General features: G+C 43.3%; 1 protein-coding gene across 3 annotated transcripts in view; it reads right to left on the reverse strand.

The window, feature by feature from the left end:
• LOC124041640 (rho GTPase-activating protein 12-like) overlaps positions 1-20,945 on the reverse strand; it is a 144,832-nt gene that overhangs the window by 95,295 nt on the left and 28,592 nt on the right. For all 3 annotated transcript variants that reach the window (XM_046359453.1, XM_046359452.1, XM_046359454.1), the window contains exon 2: positions 1,367-2,148. In XM_046359453.1, coding sequence (XP_046215409.1) covers positions 1,367-2,077 — 711 coding nt within the window. In that variant the 5' untranslated portion in view covers positions 2,078-2,148. The remainder of the gene's footprint in view (positions 1-1,366; positions 2,149-20,945) is intronic.

Below are 20,945 nucleotides of genomic sequence, written 5' to 3' on the forward strand. Positions count from 1 at the left end.
GGAACACCTATGTGAGAATACTGTTTACAGCTCATTGTTCAACACCATAGTGCCCACAAAGCTAAGGACCCTGGGACTAGACATTTTCCTCTGCAACTGGATCCTGGACTTCCTGACAGACACCCCCAGGTGGTAAGGGTAGGAAACAACACATCTGCTATGCTGATCCTCAACACCAGGGCCCTTCGGGGGTGCGTGCTTAGTCCCCTCCTGTACTCCCTGTTCACCCACAACTGCATGGCCAAGCACAACTCCAACAAGTTTGTAGACATAACAAAAGTGGTAGGTCTGTTCACTGGCAACGAGGAGACAGCCTATAGGGAGGAGGTCAGAGACCTGGCAGTGTGATGGCCTGTCCTCTCCCTCAATATGAGCAAGACAAAGGAGATGATCGTGGACTACAGGGAAAGGAGGGCCCACATTAACATTGACGATGCTGTAGTGGAGCGTGTCGAGAGTTTCAAGTTCCTTGGTGTCTACATCACCAACAAACTATCATGGTCCAAACACACCAAGACGGTCATGAAGAGGGCATGACAACACATTTTCCCCCTCAGGAGACAGACAAAAATATTGGCATGGGTCTCCATATACTTGAATAATTATACAGCTGCACCATCGAGAGCATCCTGACAGGTTGCATCACAGCCTGGTATGGCAACTGCTCGGCATCTGACCATAAAGCGCTACAGAGGGTAGGGCTTTATGGTCCAATACATCACTGGGGCCAAGCTTCCTGCCATCCAGGACCTATATACTTGGCGGGTTCAGAGGAAGGACCCAAATATTGTAAAAGACTCCAGTCATCCAAGTCATAGACTGTTCTCTCTGCTACCGCATGTTAAGTGGTACCGGAGCGCCAAGTCTAGGTCCAAAAGGCTCATTAACAGCTTCTACCCCCAAGCTATAGGACTGCTGAACAATGAATCAAAAGGCCACCAAGACTACTTACAATGACCCCCCCCCCCCCTCTTTGTTTTTACACTGCTGCTTCTCGCTGTTTATTATCTATGCATAGTCACTTTACCCAAAACTACATGTACAAACTACCTCAACTAACCTGTACTCCCGCACATCGACTCGGTACCACCTATATATAGCCTCGTTATTGTTATGTAATTTAATTGTGTTACTTTTTATTTTATACTTTCGTTTATTTAGTCCATATTTTTTTACTCTATTTCTTGAATTGCATCGTTGGTTAAGGGATTGTACGTAAGCATTTCACGGTAAGATTTACACCTTCGGTGCACGAAAAGCAAGAAAACATTTCATACAGTCAGCTTTGGAGAAGTAAAAACCCCATAATGAAAATCACCAGCTTCCATCTAAAACTTTAGAGAAATTAAGATATTTCCATTCTTACCTGCAGGTGCTCAGTAGAGCTGCTGCTCATCTCGTCTCCAGACTCCGAGTCGTTGCGTCTCTCCGAACCCTCTGAGTCACAGTGCCCTGGGGGCATCTCCACATTCAGGGGCACCCTGCGGAGCTCAGGGGAAGAGGCATCGGCACGGGGCAGCGTGTTACATCCTCGTCCAGCAGCATGGCTGTGAGGGTGGGTGTGGTTGTTCTTTATAATGTCTGCCAGGGCCCTGTCATGGTTTGTGAGCCTGCCAGGGTCTCTACCAGGATTCTGGTTGGCGTCCCTGTCCCTGCGCTGGCTCGGAGGGGTGAGGGCAGCCCCCGACAATGAGGAGGGGGAAGGTGACGAGGGAGAGGGCCGGCTGAAACTGGTCAAGTTCAGGTTCTCGTTAGAGATGCTTGCCTTGACCAAGACCGAGTTTCCCCCGCTCCCCCCACCATGATGCCCCAGGTGCAGAGGCTTGGGAGGGGGCATGAGGGCCTTGCGGACCTCTCTGACATACTGCGCTGGTATGTAAAACGCCTTGGTCCCCTCCTCTTTCTTGACTTGCCACCAGTCCTCGTTGGTCTTCTTCACCAGCATGTAGCACTCTCCCTGGCGGATGGAGATCTGGCGCTCCTTGGCCTTGTACTCATAATCATACTCCACCTCAATGTACACCTGGCCTGGGGCAATGGGCAGCTCACACCCACGCCCTTCTCGATCTGACGCCATGACCGTGAAAATGCTGTCTGGACCTTACCACCACAGGGACACAGCCTGGCTCTGCATGTCCCACTGTGTAACTGGGGAGGAGGAAACAGGGGAGAGAGATTAGGCCTATGTTATGATAACATTAGTACACATACAGACAAGGGTTGAAAATGCTGTTAAAACATTCCTGGAATCAGGAGGGAAATCAGCAAGAGATCTGGAATTGTCTAACGCCAAGATTTCTGGTCTTGCATCCTTCGTTTAGACAGACACACACTATATAGAATGGATGGATGGGATGAGGTGAGCATAGACTGAAGACTTTCCCCAAGTCTATGTAAACTCAGTACGAGTTGTGCTCCTAGCCTAAGAAGCTGCCTGACAGGTAGATAAGATTACACAAACACACAGTGTGAGGGACTGGGACTCAGGAGCATAGCCTGAAGAGAAGACTGATTCAGTAACCCCATACACAAGGGTCTATGGTGTAGTACATTGAGAGTTGTGCTGCTCCTAGCCTGAGTGGTAGATAAGATCAGAGCAGTGACATTCAAAGTAGGGGCTGCAACCCCCCTAGTGGGGTCGCCGGGGAACTACAATGGGGTTGCCAAAAATAAAAAATACATTTGAACAAAAACTTTTAAAAAGTACAGATTATTGTATGGGACAATTATCATAATTTTGTTTTGTTTTGAGTAAATGTATTTATTGGTTTCTTTTCAGTTTGATAACTGATGGACATTTTATGAATTGAAGGATATTAATTGGGTTTGTATACCTCTGGATTAGACCAGGGCTCTAAATGTAACCAAAAAGGTTGCATATGCTCTCATATTTTTCTGTGCAACCTGGAATAAATGTAGAAAATCGCCTAGATAAAATGTTACTAATGATCACCGAGTACAGAGTACCCTCCCTCCCACTCCTGCTTGCATCCAGTTGCCGGGCCACACACAGACACCAAACCTGTCACTCAAGCAGCCAGCAGACAGTTCCTCCATTCTCTCAGCATGCTGTCAAATCATTCACAACAGATTCTTCTAAAACAAGAAAGATGCTGCTTTCCACATTGCTTCTAAATATGAATCCAGATGTTTCTATTCTAGGCTATTATTAGTTTGTGTTTCTTGAACTCTGCAAAACACTAAAGGAAGTTGCCGTTTGCCTAACAATGCTAATCGCTAACTCTAATTGGATAGTTGGCTAGCTAAATGCCATTTTGCTAAATTCACTAGCTAGTAGTGCTGGGGTGGGGGGGTTGATCGTTCCATATCGCAATATTATATCTATACTTTGACTCCAAGAATCGATGTGCAAAAATGATACAAATGATAAAAGTTGACACACATACTCATTCCATTTTCTTCATTGTAGTATAATAGTGAAGACAACACTATTAAATAACACATGGAATCATGTAGTAACCAAAAAAAAAGTGTTAAACAAATCAAAATATATTTTATACTTGAGATTCTTGAAAGTAGCCACCCTTTGCTTTGATGACAGCTTTGCACACTCTCAACCAGCTTAATGAGGTAGTCGCCTGGAATGCATTTCAATTAACAGGTATGCCTTATTAAAAGTTAATTTGTGAAATTTCTTTCCTTAATGCATTTGAGCCAATCAGTTGTGTTGTTACAAGGTGGGAGTGGTATACAGAAGATAACTCTATTCGGTAAAAGACAAAAGGAAAGGAAGACAGAGTTACCTCTGCTGCAGAGGGTAAGTTCATTAGAGTTAACTGCACCTCAGATTGCAGCCCAAATAAATGCGTCAGAGTTCAAGTAACAGACACATCTCAACTAGGGATCGCATGATATAAAATCGGCAAGCATATCGGAATCGGTCGATATTAGCTAAAAATGCCAACATCAGCATGGGACCGATGTCAAATTTGGTGCTGATGTGCAAAACCGATGTTAAAGCTGACGTGCATACCTATATAATGTAGGTAGATGACGTAATGACGCCACAAAAAAAATACAGAGCTCCACAGAACATAAGCAGAAAAATACGAAGTGCACACTTTCAACAACTAAAACAAGTTCAAGTTGAGCAGTCATTTGAAAGGGTAAGAACATTTCAGCGAGACAACTCAAAGGCGAAATCCATTAACGCCAAGATAATGGAATTCATTGCCTTTGACAAGCAACCAGTCTCTGCCGCGGATGATGTTGGGTTTCGCCGACTGGTCGAGCCCCGGCACAGACTACTAAGTAGGTGGTATTTTTCAGATGTTTCCCTATCGGAGTTACACAGTATTGTTGAAACGCACATCTATGAGCTACTTGCTTACTGCTATTAGCTTCACAACTGACATTTGGACCAGTGATGTCAGCCCCATTAGCATGCAGAGTCTGACAGCACAGTGGGTCGACAAGGATTTCGTACTGAGGAAAGCCGTATTGCGTTGCTTAAGAATCCTCATACCGCTGCTGCCATTTCAAATGGTATTTGAGAACATGTTTGAAACATGAACACAAGAAAATATAAAACAACTAAATTGGAATATATATCGAATCTCCCATTCCTCTCTATTTAAAACAACAAAAAAAGCTGTTGTGCAGAAACTCACTGCCTTCCTGAAGACAATCAATGTATACAAAATGCTTCAGTCTGGTTTTAGACACCATCATAGCGCTGAGACTGCACTTTTAATGGCGTCAGACTGAGGCTCTGCATCTGTCCTCGTGCTCCTTGACCTTAGTGCTGCTTTTGATACCATCGATCAGCACACTCTTTGGAGAGATTGGAAAACCCAAATTGGTCTACACAGACAAGTTCTAGCCTGGTTTAGATCTTATCTGTCGGAAAGATATCAGTTTGTCTCTATGGATGGTTTTGTCCTCTGACAAATCAACTGTACATTCCGGTGTTCTTCAAGGCTCCGTTTTAGGACCACTATTGTTTTCACTATATATATTTTACCTCTTGGTGATGTCATTCAGAAACATAATGTTAACTTTCACTGCTATGCGGATGACACACAGCTGTACATTTGGATGAAACATGATGAAGCCCTAAAATTGCCCTCCTGGAAGGGCTTTTTAAACTCGGACAAAACGGAGATGCTTGTTCTTGGTCCCGAGAAACAAAGAGATCTTCTGTTGAATCTCACAATTAATCTTCATGGTTGTACAGTTGTCTCAAACAAAAAAAACTGAAGGACCTCGGCGTTACTCTGGACCCTGATCTCTCGTCTGACGAACATATCAAGACAGCTTTATCGGGGGGGCAGAGCTAGCATGTTGGAGTGAACGGCTGTGCGTGAGAGGCTCCTGCAACTTTTTTGCGAAATAATCTAATTTAACCTACTTTATGGCACTTTTTACAACAAACGTTTCTTTCTAATACAAGATTGTAACTTTTTATATGAAAATGCCGAGTAATAAGCGACCAAAGGACAATAAATCCACAGCGGAGGCCTACTCCCCACTAAACAACGAGACAGACATGGCGGGAGGCACATGCAACAACGTGACACTTACAGAACTTACCCGGGCTTTGGGGGAGCTACGTGTTGCTATAGCTGAGGATCTTAAGGCCACTATTGTTGAACTGGACACCAAAATCGAGAGCATCATTCGAACGGTCGCTTCACATGGCCAGAGTATTGTGGACCTTGAGAAAGCTTCTGAATTCAACGCTGGTAGGATCGACGAGTTAGAGAAGCTATGCACATCATTGCAGGATTCTGTGCAGAGGCTTTCTGTGAAAGTGGTGGACCTGGAGGGCCGATCCAGACGTAATAACCTTTGCGTTGTTGGTCTGGCAGAGGGGATAGAGGCGGGCTCTCGCCCTACCGACTTCTTCGCCAAGCTATTGAAGGATGCAATGGGGTCGGATGTTTTGGATTCGGATCCCCAGCTGGACCGCGCACATCGCTCCCTTGTCCCAGTGCCTGGACCGGGCCAACATCCTCGCCCAGTAATAATCTGTTGTCACAGTTTCAAGACCAAGGATCTTATCCTGCGTGAAGCTCGAATGAGGGGCAACCTGTCACATAAAGGGCATCCATTCTGTGTCTATGAGGATTATGCGCCCGATGTGGCACAGCATTGCACCGACTACAGAGATGTCATGACCAAACTCTACAAACTCCATCTTCGCCCAGCCTTACTATTCCCTGCAAGACTACGAATTACCCCGCCTTCCGGTGAGAAGATTTGGCTCTCCTCGGTTTTGGACGCAGAGAAGTTTACCCGGGGATATACACCAATCCCCCTTACAGGTTAGAGTGCCTTGTTATTGCGTGTTAGGGTCTGCTCATGGACTCGAATCCATACTATACCATATTGGGTGAAAACGTATTAAACGGGCTCAACAAGGGCTACCGAGCATGTAAGACGCTGAGCAGACCAAAGGATGGCAGTCAGAGCTCTCATTTAACGTTCAATTCACTTTCATCCCGGCTGTGCTCAGAGCGATGCATATTTTTTACTTCCAGGTTTGATCACTGACACCTTCGGACGGATATACTTATATTCCCCCACTTTTGTTTTGTTTCGTTATTTATTTTACAATCCTTACATTACTCTTACTACCATACCATTTATTTATTGCTTGCAGGGGACTGGGGGTGATGGTTGGGAGGGGGCAGACACCTGGTTAGCAAGTTGATGTTTTGTACCGTTCTGCCGCTGTCTAGCCGTTGGGCCTCTCTCCCGACTAGAGTCCCACCAGCCCTCTGTAGTGCTTATGTATGTGTAGGTGTGCGTACATATAATTACTATTTGTACTCTATTACTATTTTCTCTTAGCATTTTAGTATTATGTATGTGTATATTTTAAATCAGTGTAGATTGTTATTCTGGGGTATGAATGTTTGTATGTGTGCATATGTATGTATGTATGTATGTATGTATGTATGTTTATGTATGTATGTATGTATGTATGTATGTATGTATGTGGTGTGTGGTGTGTGGTGTGTGGTGTGTGGTGTGTGGTGTGTGGTGTGTGGTGTGTGGTGTGTGGTGTGTGGTGTGTGGTGTGTGGTGTGTGGTGTGTGGTGTGTGGTGTGTATGTATGTATGTATGTATGTATGTATGTATGTATGTATGTATGTATGTATGTATGTATGTATGTATGTATGTATGTATGTATGTATGGTATATATTTTTAATTAAACATGTTTTTGTTAATGGGGGGAACGTTTAATTTAACAAATCCTTGTTCCGATCTCCTGACCCACAGTATGTAAAGGTACGGCTGACTATGTCGGTTGCGGATGGTTTATTTTTTGACCGGCAGTGCTTAGCAATATCATCTTGAGGCTGTATCTTGCTTATCTCTGGGATTGACCCAGGATGACGCTTAAATGCGCAATATGTTTAAGTTGCAACTTATTCGGTTTAGGTTTATTAGATGCTAACTTAACACTTAACTCGCGGGAGCCTCCTCCGTTCATATGTTAGTAGAAGTTCTAGGATAATGAGAGGTGAACGTATAGTTGGGATTTTCTTTTTTTTTTCCTTCTTGTTCGAGGTCACGCCGTGCTTTTTTGGCATCGGCCAGACGATGTGTTTATTATTTTTATTTTTCCTTTTTTTTCTCTCCTGTTTGTACATGCCTGTTAAATGTGGGTTGATGGGGGGGGGGTAAGTGTTGTGGAAATTAGGGGAACAGGGTGGGAAGTAAAGGTGCTTGCGGGGGGAGGGGTGGGTTGGATACTGCTCGGGTGTAGGTGCTACATATGCTGAGCGTGATGGTTTGGTGCGCTTTCTTACCTTTTTATCAAGTTACATGGTATGCAGGCCACCATAGGAACTACAAACGAGAGGAGGGCGGGCTTACATTCACTTCCTGGAATGTCAAGGGTTTAAACGAACCAATTAAGAGGGGAAAGGTCCTAGCCCACTTGAAAGCACTCTCGTCTGATATTATATTTTTGCAAGAAACCCATCTGAAGAATAACTCTCATAGCAGACTTAAGTGTAGGTGGGTGAGGCAAGTGTATCACTCTAACTTCTCTGCCAAAACGAGAGGCACAGCGACTCTGGTACGGAAAGGAATTCCCTTCCTACATAAAACCATTATTGTGGATAAAGAGGGTCGGTATGTGATCGCAATAGGAGAAATCCACTCTACCTCAGTAACTCTACTAAATATCTAATGGGCCAAACATTGACAACCCCTCTTTTTTCAAAAGAGTCCTTGCCCTGATTCCAGATATCTCCCATACTAACCTGGTCATTGGAGGGGACCTTAACTGTGTGCTAGACCAATATTTGGATAGATCCTCTACCCGGCGAACCCCTACCTCCTATTCAAGCGAATTCTTGAATACCTACATAAAAAAAATCTAACTTATTTGATATATGGAGGATCGCTAACCCTACGGGTAGGGAATACTCCTTTTACTCTCATGTTCACAATGTTTACACTCGAATTGACTACTTTTTGTTGGATGCTAGACTACTCCCCTATACCTGTAATTCACTTACTGGATAGGGAGAATATGCTAGCCACCCATCTATGGAGAAACATAAAAAAATTACCTCTTTAAAATTTGAATATAATCAGATTCTCTCAGCTAAAATTGTTAAATCTTTTCTCTATGCCAAGCAAAAATATTTTGAGTTTGGTGACAAACCACACAAATTACTCGCCAGACAACTTCGAAAAAATGTGAGTGAGCGAATGATTCACAGGGTTAAATCAGCACCTGGGGAATTACTCTCTTCCCCCAAAGACATCAATGACAGATTCCGGCAGTTTTATGAGACTCTATATACATCTAAAGCAGATCCTAACCCCTTAATTATGCAAACATTTTTGGAGGACTGTAATCTTCCTGCCCTGAACCAGGAAGATTCTAACTTCCTGAATAAGGAAATATCTCTTGATGAAATTCGAGAAACAATTAAATCTCTAAAGAGTGGCAAGACCCCGGGCCCAGATGGATACCCTGGTGAATTCTATAAAACATTCAGCAACATGCTCTCTCCCTATCTGCACAAAATGTTGATTCAGGCCAATGAGGATGGAGCTCTCCCTTCTACTTTGGATGAAGCGCTCATTACAGTTATACATAAGAAGGGTAAAGATCCAGAAGAGGTAGGTTCATACAGACCAATATCTCTCCTTAATACAGACCAAAAGATTTTAGCTCTTTTAAACTCTGGCTAACAGGCTTAGCACATTAATTGGCAAATTGGTCCATTCGGATCAGACCGGCTTTATCCCTAACAGAAACGCATTCTTCAATCTCAGGCGCCTCTTTAATATTATATATTCTCAGAGGTTACCCAACGTGGACCTTGCCGTCATATCTCTTGACGCCGAAAAGGCCTTTGACCAAGTTGAGTGGCCCTATCTATTCAAGGTCCTACAGAAATTTAATATTGGAGATTCTGGAGGTTCATAAATTGGATCCAGCTTTTATATAGTGCCGTCCTTGGTCAGCTCTCCCGCTATCTCTCTCAGAATGACCTTCTTGATCCAAATCAGTCAGGTTTCAAGACTAGTCATTCAACTGAGACTGCTCTTCTCTGTATCACGGAGGCGCTCCGCACCGCTAAAGCTAACTCTCTCTCCTCTGCTCTCATCCTTCTAGACCTATCGGCTGCCTTCGATACTGTGAAACATCAGATCCTCCTCTCCACCCTCTCCGAGTTGGGCATCTCCGGCGCGGCCCACGCTTGGATTGCGTCCTACCTGACAGGTCGCTCCTACCAGGTGGCGTGGCGAGAATCTGTCTCCTCACCACGCGCTCTCACCACTGGTGTCCCCCAGGGCTCTGTTCTAGGCCCTCTCCTATTCTCGCTATACACCAAGTCACTTGGCTCTGTCATAACCTCACATGGTCTCTCCTATCATTGCTATGCAGACGACACACAATTAATCTTCTCCTTTCCCCCTTCTGATGACCAGGTGGCGAATCGCATCTCTGCATGTCTGGCAGACATATCAGTGTGGATGACGGATCACCACCTCAAGCTGAATTCGGCAAGACGGAGCTGCTCTTCCTCCCGGGGAAGGACTGCCCGTTCCATGATCTCGCCATCACGGTTGACAACTCCATTGTGTCCTCCTCCCAGAGCGCTAAGAACCTTGGCGTGATCCTGGACAACAAACTGTCGTTCTCAACTAACATCAAGGCGGTGGCCCGTTCCTGTAGGTTCATGCTCTACAACATCCGCAGATACACAGATTACACTATTCCAAACTAAACTGCTAAACATGATAAATGCATACGCAGACGACCCTGCCTCACACAGGAAGCGGCGCAGGTCCTAATCCAGGCACTTGTCATCTCCCGTCTGGATTACTGCAACTCGCTGTTGGCTGGGCTCCCTGCCTGTGCCATTAAACCCCTACAACTCATCCAGAACGCCGCAGCCCGTCTAGTGTTCAACCTTCCCAAGTTCTCTCACGTCACCCCGCTCCTCCGCTCTCTCCACTGGCTTCCAGTTGAAGCTCGCATCCGCTACAAGACCATGGTGCTTGCCTACGGAGCTGTGAGGGGAACGGCACCTCAGTACCTCCAGGCTCTGATCAGGCCCTACACCCAAATAAGGGCACTGCGTTCATCCACCTCTGGCCTGCTCGCCTCCCTACCACTGAGGAAGTACAGTTCCCGCTCAGCTCAGTCAAAACTGTTCGCTGCTCTGGCTCCCCAATGGTGGAACAAACTCCCTCACGACGCCAGGACAGCGGAGTCAATCACCACCTTCCGGAGACACCTGAAACCCCACCTCTTTAAGGAATACCTAGGATAGGATAAAGTAATCCTTCTCACCCCCCCCCCCTTAAAATATTTAGATGCACTATTGTAAAGTGGTTGTTCCACTGGATGTCATAAGGTGAATGCACCAATTTGTAAGTCGCTCTGGATAAGAGCGTCTGCTAAATGACTTAAATGTAAATGTAAATATAGGAACCCCTGTGCCAGAATACTCACTAACCAATCATTGTCGCCCCGATTTAACCTCAACAGGGGGACAAGGCAGGGTTGTGCGCTGTCGCCTATGCTCTTCGCCCTAATTATCGAACCGCTCGCTCAGACGATTAGATCTCATGCAGCAATACACGGCTATAATACTAAAGATACTCTAAATAAGATCTCCCTATACGCAGATGACATCCTCCTCTATGTAACAGAACCCCAGGCTAGTATCCCAGCTATTCTTGATGTGATCAATTTGTTTGGTACCTTCTCGGGATACAGAATAAATTGGAACAAGAGTGAACTAATGCCCATACGGTCGCAAAATACCTCCTGGCTAGAACATCTCCCATTTAAGTTATCTTCAGAAAAATTTACCTACCTAGGAATTGTAGTTACCAAACAATACTCCTTACTATTTAAAGAGAATTTCCCCTCTCTGATACAAAAACTCAAAGCAAACATACTATTTTGGAGAACTCTTCCAATTTCTCTGCTCGGAAGAATTAATGCCATTAAAATGGTCTTCCTCCCACAACTGCTCTACCTATATCAGAACATCCCAGTATTCATACCTAAATCCTTTCATAAACAACTGGACTCAATAATCAATCCTTTCATCAGGGATTATAAAACACACAGGATAGGTAAAAAACACCTCTGTAAATCCAAGATGGAAGGAGGATTGTCTCTCCCAAATTTTATATTTTATTACTGGGCCGCTAACCTCCGCATTGTTACGTTTCTGTTGGATGACGTACTCCCGGCATCCAGCTGGCTTAGTATGGAGCGTGAGGAGTGTCACCCCTTCTCTATTGGCGCTGTGATTTTGTCACCTGTCAATCTGGAGATGTCACTTTATTGTAACAATCCTATTATACATAGCACAGTCCGAATCTGGAAGCAAATTAAAGTCCACTTTGAGCTTAGACCAATGTCATTCATGCTCCCTGTCACCAGGAATCCCTCCCTTCTAACCTTGATAACACCTTTGAGCGATGGGGAGAGTTGGGGATAATTACCATAGGGGATTTATACATAGAAGGGACCTTTGCTTCCTTTGAGTTGTTGAGGGAAACTTATAATCTTCCCAGAAGTAATTTTTTTCAGATACCTACAAATTAGAGACTACGTTAGAAAACACCTCCCAAAATTTGGGAATGCTAAACCTTCCATGTTTGACGGATGCATAAAAATATGCCCCACCTCAGATAAACTGATATCGCGTCTATATGATGCTTTTCAATCTGTTAGCACACCTTCTACTGATGCCATCAAGGCAAAAATGGGAGGAAGAACTAGGGACTGACATCTCGGTGGCAGACTGGGAAGAGAGCTTGGAGTATATCCACACATGCTCCATTAATTCCAGACATAGTCTCATACAATTCAAGGTATTACACAGATTACACTATTCCAAAACTAAACTGCATAGGATATTTCCTGACACATCCCCTACATGTGATAAATGTCAGGCTACGCAGGGTACACTACTCCACTGCTTTGCCCTATGCTCTAGCTTGCATGGTTATTGGTGTGGAATTTTTAGGATCCTCTCTGAAGTTTTGGAGACTTCAATAGATCCAGACCCGCTTCTGATAATCCTGGGAGTATCTGAGTCCCTAAATGGATTAACCAACCCCCAAAAACAACTAATCTCGTATGGTCCTATCTCGGCAAAAAAACTAATCTTGTTGTTTTGGAAAAGGAGGGAAGCGCCCTCTACCAAATTATGGCTCAGTGAATTGGCAAACACTGTACACTTAGAAAGAATTAGATACATTCTGAACAATAAATTATCAACATTTGATAAAATCTGACAGCCTTTCCTCTCCTACTTGGCGAGTCGGCGCTGTGAATTTGTACTTATTCACGCACTCTCAATTGTAATATTTTAATCTACCTTTGGGCAGCATTTGCTGGCCCTGCCACCCGAGCAGTTGGGGGGGGGGGGAAATAGGGGGGACATCTTCCCCTCTTTCTTTCTACGTGTCCTTGTTTTGTATGTCGTGTTTTGTATTATTTGTTCTGCACCCAGAACTCTGGGTCTTGTTGTTCCTGTATGCTCTTTTATGTTTAGATAAGAATTGTATACCTGTCATGTATACCTGTACACCATTCTTGGGTGTGTTTAATAAAAATATTTGAAACATAAGACAGCTTTATCCATCTACGTAACATTGCAAAAATCAGAAGTGTTCTATCCAAAAATTATGCAGAAAAATGTATTCAAACTTTTGTCACTTCTAGGTTAGACTACTGCAATGCTCTACTTCCCGGCTACCCGGATAAAGCACTAAATAAACTTCAGTTAGTGCTAAATACGGCTGCTAGAATCTTGAACCATCTTGAACCAAAAAAATGTATCATATTACTCCAGTTCAAGCCTCTCAACACTGGCTTCCTGTTAAGGCTAGGGCTGATTTCAAGGTTTTACTGCTAACCTACAAAGCATTACATGGGCTTGCTCCTACCCATCTTTCCGATTTGGTCCTGCAGTACATACCTACAAGTACGCTAAGGTCAGAAGAATTTCTAAGCAAACAGCTGGAGGCAGGGCTTTCTCCTATAGAGCTTCATTTTATGGAATGGTCTGCCTATCCATGTGAGAGACGAAGAATCGGTCTCAACCTTAGTCTTTATTGAAGACTCATCTCTTCAGTGGGTCATACGATAGAGTGTAGTCTGGCCCAGGAGTGTGAAGGTGAACAGAAAGGCACTGGAGCAACGAACCACTCTTGCTGTCTCTGCCTGGCCAGTTCCGCACTTTAAACTGGGATTCTCTGCCTCAAACCCTATTACAGGGGCTGAATCACTGGCTTACTGGTGCTCTTTCATGCTGTCCGGGTTGGCGCCCCCCTTGAATTGTGCCGGGGGGGATCTTTGTGGGCTATACCTAGCCTTGTCTCAGTATGGTAAGTTGGTGGTTGAAGATATCCCTCTAGTGGCGTGGGGGCTGTGCTTTGGCAAAGTGGGTGGGGTTATATCCTGCCTGTATGGCCCTGTCCGGGGGTATCGGACGGGGCCACAGTGTCTCCCTACCCTCCTGTCTCAGCCTCCAGTATTTATGCTGCAATAGTTTGTGTCAGGGGGCTAGGGTCAGTCTGTTATATCTGGAGTATTTCTCCTGTCTATCTGGTGTCCTGTGTGAACTTAAGTATGCTCTCTCTAATTCTCTGTCTTTTTCCCTTTTTGTTTCACTACCTGGCCTGATGACTTGTTGCTGTCCCCAGTCCACCTGGTCGTGCTGCTGCTCCAGTTTCAACTGTTCTGCCTGCGGCTAAGGAACCCTGAACTAGTCACCAGACATGCTACCTGTCCCAGACCTGCTGTTTTCAACTCTCTAGAGACAGCAGGAGCGGTAGAGAAACTCTGAATGATCAGCTATGAAAAGCCAACCGACATTTACTCCTGAGGTGCTGTCCTGTCGCACCCTCTACAACCACTGTGATTATTATTATTTGACCTTGCTGGTCATCTATGAACATTTGAACGTCTTGGCCATGTTTTGTTATAATCTCCACCCGGCACAGCCAGAAGAGGATTGGCCACACCTCATAGCCTGATTCCTCTCTGGGTTTCTTCCCAGGTTCTGGCCTTTCTAGGGAGTTTTTCCTAGCCACCGTGCTTCTTCACCTGCATTGCTTGCTGTTTGGGGTTTTAGGCTGGGTTTCTGTGCAGCACTTTGTGACATCAGCTGATTTAAGAAGGGCTATTATGAATAAATTTGATTGATTGACTGGTAGCTCCATTTGAAAAACTGACTTGAGAAATAAGCTCAATTGTGTCTGCAGCAGACGTGATACCCTATCATGGAATTGAAACACCTGCTCAACTGCCGACACATACCGTGGGGTTAAAACATGCAACAATACTCTACAAGAGGCTGTGAACAAGTGATTCAGTGGCATTCTCTCTGAGCCTCTTTACTGAATCGCCACCATGCTCGATGCTAGGTACAAGGACCGCTACTTCGATGCAGACAAGAAACATGGTTTACGTAAAATATTACAGACACAGCTGGACAGAACGGAAACGGACACAGTGACAGTGCACACTGACTGAGGAAGAGGGGCCACGGACAGACAGCTGAAACTTCATTGCTTGACATGTATGATGAAATCCTGGTTGAGACTGAACAAATAAATAACAAAACAGCACAGTAAGTAAGTTAAATAAATAGGTTTTGATTATGTTTTACTGGTAATGGGGACATACGGGCAAAAATGTCATATCGATGCATCTCTAATCTCAACATCATTCAGAGGAAACCGCACTTTGTGAGACACAGAGTAGGTGAACTGAGGATCCCTGCATGTGTGGTTACCACTGTGAAGCATGGAGGTGGTGTGATGCTTTGAAGCGATACGCAATCGCATCTGGTTTGCGCTATTTGTTTTTCAACAGGACAATAACCGAAAACACACCTCCAGGCTGTATAAGGCCTATAAGGCCCATCCTGACTGATGGCAGCCCGTTCTTGCATAATCAATGCTTGGAGTTTGTCAGAATTTGTGAGTTTTTGTTTGTCCACCTGCCTCTTCAGGATTGACCACACGTTCTCAATGGGAATAAGGTCTGGGGAGTTTCCTGGCCATGGACCCAAAATATCAATGTTTTGTTCCCCGAGCCACTTAGTTGTCACTTTTGCCTTATGGCAAGGTGCTCAATCATGCTGGAAAAGGCATTGTTCATCACCAAACTGTTCCTGGATGGTTGGGAGAAGTTGCTCTCGGATGTGTTGGTACCATTCTTTATTCATGACTGTGTTCTTAGGCAAAACTGTGAGTGAGCCCACTTCCTTGGGTGAGAAGCAACCCCACACATGAATGGTCTCAGGATGCTTTACTGTTGGCATGACACAGGATTGATGGTAGCGCTCACCTTGTCTTCTCGGAAAGGAAAGGGGATTCATCAGAGAAAATGACTTTACCCCAGTCCTCAGCAGTCCAATCCCTGTACCTTTTGCAGAATATCAGTCTGTCCCTGTTTTTCTTGGAGAAAAATGGCTTCTTTGCTGCCCTTCTTGACACCAGGCCATCCTCCAAAAGTCTTCGCCTCACTGTGCGTGCAGATGCACTGGTAGTGCCCCGATCCCGCAGCTGAATCAACTTTAGGAGACGGTCCTGGCGCTTGCTGGACTTTCTTGGGCGCCCTGAAGCCTTCTTCACAACAATTGAACCGCTCCCCTTGAAGTTCTTGATGATCCGATAAATGGTTGATTTAGGTGCATTAGATATTGTAAAAGATAATACAAACCAAAAAATGTGTTTTTAAATTTATTTTTTGTTCCATCTTTCAGATACGAGTCTGGGTGTAATTTATATTTGGCAGCAGTGTGTGTGCAAAGTTTCAGACTGAAGAATTACAATACTGTAAAATATTTTGTATCTGCCAGAAGTTTGCACAAATGTGCCGAATTGGTCAATTGATAAATTTTCAAGTACATAACTATAGGAAACATACAAAAATGTTATGGTAATAAAAAAATTAGTTTACACACTCCCAGGAATGTCATACATGAGCTTATACATTGGCTTATACATTAACTTTCACACATCTAGATGGCATCTAGATAAACATTTATTTTATCACACAGAACTATGCTACATTTTATCTCTGGGACCTTCAGGATGACAAATCAGAGCAAGATTACTGAATGTAAGTACATTATTTAACTTCAGATGTGAATGTATCAAACCAGTTGCCGTGATAAAAGTTTGTTGTTGTGCACTCTCAAACAATAGCGTAGTATCATTTCACTGTAATAGCTGTTAATTGGACACTGCAGTTAAATTATTGTTAATCTAAGCTTTTGGCCCATATAAGACATGTCTATGTCCCAGAAAGTTGGCTGTTGTATACAACGCCATTCTAGTCACATTAGCGCACGTTAGCAACAACCATCCCGTAATGGACTCATTTTGTGTTAAAGAAATCATGTTAACCACGATTATTGATGACTACACCATCTCTGTACACCACACACACAGGTCATTGTAAAGGTCCCTCAATCGTGTAGTGAATTTCAAGCAGATTCAACCAAAACGACCAGGGAGGTTTTTCAATGTCTCACAAAGAACGCCACCGATTGGTAGATGTGTATGAATAAATAAAAAGCATACGCTGAATATCCCTTTGAGCATGGTAAAGTTATTAATTAGGCTTTGGATGATGTATCAATACATCCAGTCACTACAAAGATACAGGCGTCCTACCTAACTCAGTTGCCGGAGAGGAAGCGAACTACTCAGGGATTTCCCCATGAGGCCAATGGTGAAGTATTCATTTGATCTTAAAACAGTTAGAGTTTAATAGTTGTGATATGAGAAAACTGAAAATGGATCAACAACATTGTACTTACTCCACAATACTAACATAAATGACAGAGTGAAGCGAAGGAAGCCTGTACAAAATAAAAAATATTCCAAAACATGAATGCTGTTTGCAACAAGTAATACTTAAGTAATACTGCAAAAAAATGTAGCAAAGTAATTAACTTTTTGTCCTGAATACAAAGCATTATGTTTTGGGCAAATCCAACAAAAAACATCACTGAGACCCACTCATATTTTCAAGCAGAGTGGTGACTGCATCATGTTATGGGTATGCTTGTCATCGGCAATAACTTTTTAGGATAAAAAGGAATGGAATACAGCTATAAGCACAGGCAAAATCCTAAAGGAAAACCTGGTTCAGTCTGCTTTCCAACAGACACTGGGAGACTAACTCACCTTTCAGCAGGACAATAACCTAAAACACAAGGCCAAATCTACACTGGAGTTGCTTGCCAAGATGACATTGAATCTTCCTGAGTGGCCTAGTTACAGTTTTGACTTAAATCAGCTTGAAAATCTATGACAAGACTTGAAAATGGCTGTCTAGCGATGATCAACAAACAACTTGACAGACCTTGAAGGATTATTTTTATAATAATGGGGCATTTATTGTACAATCCAATTATGCAAATCTCATAGAGACTTACCGCCAAAAAACTGTAATCACAGCCAAAAGGTGATTCTACAAAGTATTGACTCAAGGGTGTGAATACTTATGAAAATAGGATCTGTATTTAATTTTCAATGCATTAACAAAAATGTCTAAAAACATTTTTTCACTGTGTCATTAAAAATCTATTTCATCCATTTTAAATTCAGGCTGTAACAACAAAATGTGGAATAAGTCAAGGGGTATGCATACTTTCTGAAGGCACTGTAGCTCAGTAATACCGATTGCCTAATATAAAATGGGCCAGGTGAGAATCTCTGGTAATTTATTTCAATTTAACATTTTAAGTTCTTGTTTTTCAAATCAACCAACAAAACACATTCCACATTCACAGATGTGGCAGACATAAATAACATAATAAAATAAAATCTAAAACAAAACAAACTTGCAGCAGCACTGTCAGCTTTCCTATTAGCTATTTTCCAGCCTTAGCTGAGACGATGAGCAAATAACGAGTTTTTACAGCACCTTACACAATATGTATCTGCTCATTTCCCTAATCACCCCATTCACTCTGTCCAATTTGAAATAAAGTTGAGCAGTGGAGACCAGAGTCTATCAAACTGTCTCTTGCGGAGGTCATTAGTGAGCTTTTCAAGAGGAAGAAATTCAACAATCTGGTCAATCCACATTTTAAATGTAGGAGAAGTATTAGAAGCCCACAATAGGAGAATACATTTCTTAGCAAAGTATGTCACAGTCATAAACACATTTTCTCTGTCAGGATCAAGAACTAAGTCCTGCTGGGCATTTAGATTGATATGACCCCGTGTATCTATCTAACTGAACATCTAGTATTTCTGTGCAGCAGTATTTATAGATTACCAGATTTTGGCACTCCCTCTCCAACTCCAAAATACATGCATATAGGTTCCACTTTCAGAGGTACCTATTTTACAAAATCAGGAGAAATGTCTGTATTCATTCTATGGAGTCTCACTGGGGTGTTACTGGAGTGATTGTAATTAGATTCTTTAATCTTTACATTAGTAGAGGAGCAGTATACCCCGGTCGCAAACATCCGCCCATAACTCATCACTGATTGTCAGACAAAAGTCCTTTTCCCAGATTCTTTTCAAAGGAGTAAAGGAAGAGCCCCCTTTCTCAGAAAAGAGTCTAGATAAGATTTTGCCTTTGATGGATTGTGCTGTTGCAAGAAGGGTCTCAACTTCATTCAGCTGAGCTCTAAATTTGAAGATATTTTTTTTAAATGGATCACGGCACATTGAATTCACTGCAGAGTTCTTGAAAGGATTTCAGTGTAGTGGTTTTCTGATGAAACAGGTCTGAAAAGGTCCTGATCCCTAGAGTATGCCAATGGTATCACTCTGGGCTTCTGGCACATCTGTTGTTAAATGTTTTATATGTTATTTAACCCGTATTTAACTAGGCAAGTCAGTTAAGAACAAATTCTTGTTTACAATGACAGCCTAGGAACAGTGGGTTAACTTCCTTGTTCAGGGGCATAATGATGATTTGCACCTTGTCAGCTCAGGGATTCGATCTAGCAACCTTTCGGGTTACCGGCCCAACGCTCTAACCACTAGGCTACCTGCCGCTCCAGTTGCATACTATAGGTCAGTGAGAACATATTTGGGAAGAATTTGCCAAGGAATTTCTTACAGTCCCTCCAGGCTAGTAGGGTGCTGTAAATCCCAAATGTTTTGGCTATGTTGCCCAGTTCACTAAAGTTATTAATGAATATAATTGAGCTTATGGGGCAATGAACCACAGGATTGGGCTTCCATCTGAATCCACATTGAGTCTTGTCTGTTTGTGATCCATGTTAGCATGTTGCGTATTTGGGCAGACCAGTAGTACAATTGAAGGGATGGAAGGGCAAGACCACCCTTAGAATCGGTTTTCGATTGCGTGGAGAACATGATCCTAGGTTTTTTATTGCCCCATATAAATTTGGTGACGCTTTGATTAATTGTTTTGAAAAAGGAAACTGGGAGATAGCATGGGAGCATCTGAAATAAATAGTTCAATCTAGGGAGGATGTTCATACTATTGGATTCGGGGTAACTTTGAACATTGAGATATTAAAGACATGATAGAACCGTTGAAGGCTCATATCACTTAGTTCCCTGCTTAGCAAGAAGGATGCAATGTTTAGAGTTAAGGAGGAGAATCGACCCAAAGTGGGTTATGAATACCACCACGGGGGAAGCTATGTCTTTTGTCTGAATACAGCTGTGTCAAACTTATGGGAAGAATTCAACTTGCTTTTTAAGCTTCTCTAGTGTCCGTGAGTTATTTACTCTGAAAAATAAGAACCTAATAATACGGATAACATCGATTCTTCCGACTAACCTAATTGGGCGGGAGATCCAGGTTTGGAGATTGTTATTGATTCGATCCAGGAGTAGAAGATAATTTTCCTTGAAAAGGCCATTCAGATCTGGTGTTACAAAGATCCCAAGGTATTGAAACCCCTGTGTCTGGAACGGATAGTGTCTTTATAGAGCTGTTGAGTGTAAGACAGAGGGCAAACAGTGGATTTGTTAACTTATATCCTGAAAACCTGCCGTACTGAGCAATTGAGTCTAAAATGGGAGGGATTTCTCAGGGTTGGATATGGAGAGCATGACATCATCCGCGTAGAGCGAAATCTTGTGCTGCAGGCCGCCTGCAGAAACACCCATAATACATGGATTGCTCCTTATCAACTCTACCAAAGGCTCTGCCCCCAACAAATACAGAGAGGGGGACAGCGAGCATCCTTGTCTGGTGCCACATCCCAAAGAGGAATTCAGTATAGGGACTTAATCCGTTTAAAAAGTTTGGGCCCATATTGAACTTTTCTAAGACTGAGAACAGAAAGCTCCACTCCATCCTGTCGAAGCCTTCTAAGCATCCAGTGAAGCCAGCAGGACACGGGTCTTCTGTGTGTTTACTTGATCTATAAAATCAAAAAGGTGGCGAAAGTTATCAGAAGAGTACCGGTCTCTAATAAATCCAGTTTGGTCCGCATTATTATTTTGGGAAGAA

Source organism: Oncorhynchus gorbuscha, linkage group LG08 (genome assembly GCF_021184085.1).
Source record: "Oncorhynchus gorbuscha isolate QuinsamMale2020 ecotype Even-year linkage group LG08, OgorEven_v1.0, whole genome shotgun sequence".
Lineage (NCBI taxonomy): Eukaryota > Metazoa > Chordata > Actinopteri > Salmoniformes > Salmonidae > Oncorhynchus > Oncorhynchus gorbuscha.